The 2823-nt window shown below is 61.2% G+C and overlaps 1 protein-coding gene across 4 annotated transcripts in view; it reads right to left on the bottom strand.

The window, feature by feature from the left end:
- GATA3 (GATA binding protein 3) overlaps nucleotides 1-1206 on the bottom strand; it is a 52467-nt gene extending 51261 nt beyond the window's left edge. For all 4 annotated transcript variants that reach the window (XM_044428265.1, XM_044428246.1, XM_044428256.1 and 1 more), the window contains exons 1-2: nucleotides 1134-1206; nucleotides 215-871 (exon numbers count right to left, since the gene is read on the bottom strand). In XM_044428265.1, coding sequence (XP_044284200.1) covers nucleotides 215-452 — 238 coding nt within the window. In that variant the 5' untranslated portion in view covers nucleotides 453-871; nucleotides 1134-1206. The remainder of the gene's footprint in view (nucleotides 1-214; nucleotides 872-1133) is intronic.
- Nucleotides 1207-2823: the final 1617 nt, after the last annotated feature.

A 2823-nucleotide genomic window follows, 5' to 3' on the forward strand; every position in this document is an offset into this window, starting at 1 on the left:
CTCTCTCTCTCTCTCTCTCTCTCTCTCTCTCTCTCTCTCTCGCACACGCGCACACACACACACACACACACACACACCCAGAATCGCTCCGCTTTTATTTCCGGGACTGCTATCGGCTGTCAAATGCAGCAGTTGGAGAGGGCGGGGGAGAGAGGTCGGCGAGGCAGCCCGACGCCCGCTCGGCCTTCCCCGGAGCTTTTGGAAAGGGACTCACCGTGATGGGCCGGAGGGTACCGCTGCACCGTCGCCCGCACCGAGTTGCTATAATAGGGGACGTGGCTGCCCTGTCCGTCAATGTTAAAAAGTACATCCACCTCGTCCGCCAGAGGATACTGCGTGGGGTCCATGTAGGAATGGCCCAGTCCAGGATGATGGGAATCCGGGTGCTGCCCGTTGAGAACGGCCGGGTGATGGTGGCTGACCCAGCGCGGTTGGTCCGCGGTAACTTCCATGGTGCTCTGCTCACGACGCGGCGGCGGCGGCGGCGGCTTGGAAAAAGTTGCTCGTCGCCTCAGTGCCCGGCGCAAAGAAGGGGAGCAGCGGGGGAAGGAGAGGCAGCCGGGGAGGCGAACTTGACAAAGACGGCCAAACACTTGCGTCGAGTCGGTGCGAGGCGATCGTCCGAAGGGGCGCGCGAAAGGACGGGCGCGTTCTGGAAAGGGACTGCGCGCACGGGAAGGTGGTGGAGGCGTCTCTTAAATAAGCGTCTCCCCCACACAAAAACAAGGGGAGAGGGGGGGATAGGGGGGGAGAGAGAGAGAGAATGAATGAATGATGAGGGGGGAATAGAAGGAAGACCGGGAGAAGCCGCGGCAAAAGTAAGTCTCCGTGCGCTCCCTCTCCTTTCTTCTCCGTGCCTTCTTTTGATCACCTGCGCAAGAAGAGAAGGAAGCACAACACAACCGGGGCGGGGGGGAAAGAGAGAGAGAGAGCGAGCGAGAGAGAGAGAGAGAGAGAGAGAGAGAGGGCGAAGGGCTCGGTTACAAACAGCCGCAACAACTTTTAAAACGCTTGCAGGCGCGGAAGATGCGGCCCTTCCGAGAGGGATCCTCCGCAAAGTCCACCCCCTGCCAGCGCTTCCCGCCCACCCTCCCTCCGCCCCCCAGAAAAAAAAGAAACTCCGGCGAACTCACCTAGCCGAAAAGGGAGCGCGCCGCTCTCTTTCCCTTCCGCTCTCCGCCGCCTCGGAAGCGGCCGAGGGCTCGAAAGGCACGGGCTGCCCCAAGCCCGCCGCGGCCACAGCAGCCGGTCCCGCCGCCACCGCTGCGCGCGCGCCTCTGCTCGCTGGCGCGGCCGATTTCCCCCGCAGCCGCCCGGCCGGTCGATTTCACCTAAAGCAGAGCGGGCGAGAGCGGGCTGAGCATTTCTGGAGGAGGAGGGCGAGCGTTGGGTTTTAAAAGGGGTGGGAGCGCCAGGCAGCGCTTCCTCAACCACCCGCCCCCCCCCCCGGCCCAAAACGCAGACCAGCGGTGCTGCAAAACTTTGTTGCAGCCCAGCCCGGGAGAAAACGCTTCAGCGCGCTTTCGAAAGAGGTGGGATCGTTTTGAATGCACCCGGAGCAAGCAAACGAGCGAGCGAGCGAAGTGGAGGGGGAAGACCTGAAGAGAAGCGGCGCGGGGGGGGGGGGAGGAAGGCGGCGGAAAAGAAGAGCGCTAAAGTTGCCTGGGAGGGCCGAGGGAGAACGTGATCGGTTCAAATTGTACTCTCCGTTTCCCTCCCCCTCCTCTCTTTCTCCCCCCTTACTTTTTTTTCCTCTTTGCTCCCCCCTCTCTTTTTAAAGGGAAGGCATTATTTCTGAAAGAACCCGGGTTGGCGCCAGCCAGCTCGGTATTCACAGACAGCTGCGGCGAGACACAACTTAAGGAGGTTCCACTGCCATCAGGATGGAGAGGCGGAGCCTGTCATGGAACCAGGGGGAGGGAACTAACTGTTGCTGATCTCCCTCTCCCCCCCCTCCAAAAAGTATCCGTCCCTCCCACCCCTGCCGGGGCCGGAAAGATCCAACCTTGCCTTGCTCATTTTTGAGTTGTTGAGAAAGACTTAACCATCTGCAGTTAAATTGGGGGGGGGGGGGTGAACACTCTTCCTCTGGTTATTTTTAAACACTGCCTCTCCCCACCCCATAAATGATTGATTTAATATTTCGGAGGCTGGGCGACTTATCCAATGAAGAAATGTTTTCTAAGATGTCTTTGAGCTTTGGGTCGTTTTTCTATGTCTGAGCAGATGAAGAAACGCACTCGTTATTTAACTGGGGAGGTGTGCGTGTGGGGGGGGGCGGGTGCTCTCCCTCTCTCGAGTTAATCCGATCTGGACAGCACTCATTACGCTGGGTAAATTGTGCTTTCGGGGGGAGGGAAAGAGTGGCTAATGGGTTCTTCGGGGGGAGGAGAGGGGTGTCGTCTTGTCCCCCAAGAGCACTCCCAAAGGCTGGGGAGAACTTCGCGAGAAGGAAACTAGCCTGCGGCTCGCCTGCAAACCCAGGAAGCGCCAGTGCAGCGTAGCTCGTGGGAGCGAGCCGCGGAGGGAAAGTTTGCAGGGCTTGGCTTGGCTTTGCCTTGCTTTGCTTTGCAAGCGCGGCCCCGACTCGCGAGGAGGCCCGTCCACTTCCTAAGAGCGTCCCGAGCCGGTGCAGGGCGACGCCGCGCCCGGGCAAACCGAGTGCGGGGCGGGGCGGGCGGGGCGGGGCGTGGAGACTCGCGCGGCCAATCGGGAGGCAGGAGCGGCCTCCGCTCGCCCAGGCCGCCGCCCATTGGCTGCGGGCCCCGCGTTCGAACCTCGGCGACTCTCGCCGCGCGCCGTCCATTGAGCCAGTGCATCCCC

The sequence above is a fragment of the Varanus komodoensis genome, unplaced genomic scaffold (assembly GCF_004798865.1).
Source record: "Varanus komodoensis strain SLA01 unplaced genomic scaffold, ASM479886v1 scaffold1, whole genome shotgun sequence".
In the NCBI taxonomy this organism is placed as follows: Eukaryota; Metazoa; Chordata; class Lepidosauria; order Squamata; family Varanidae; genus Varanus; species Varanus komodoensis.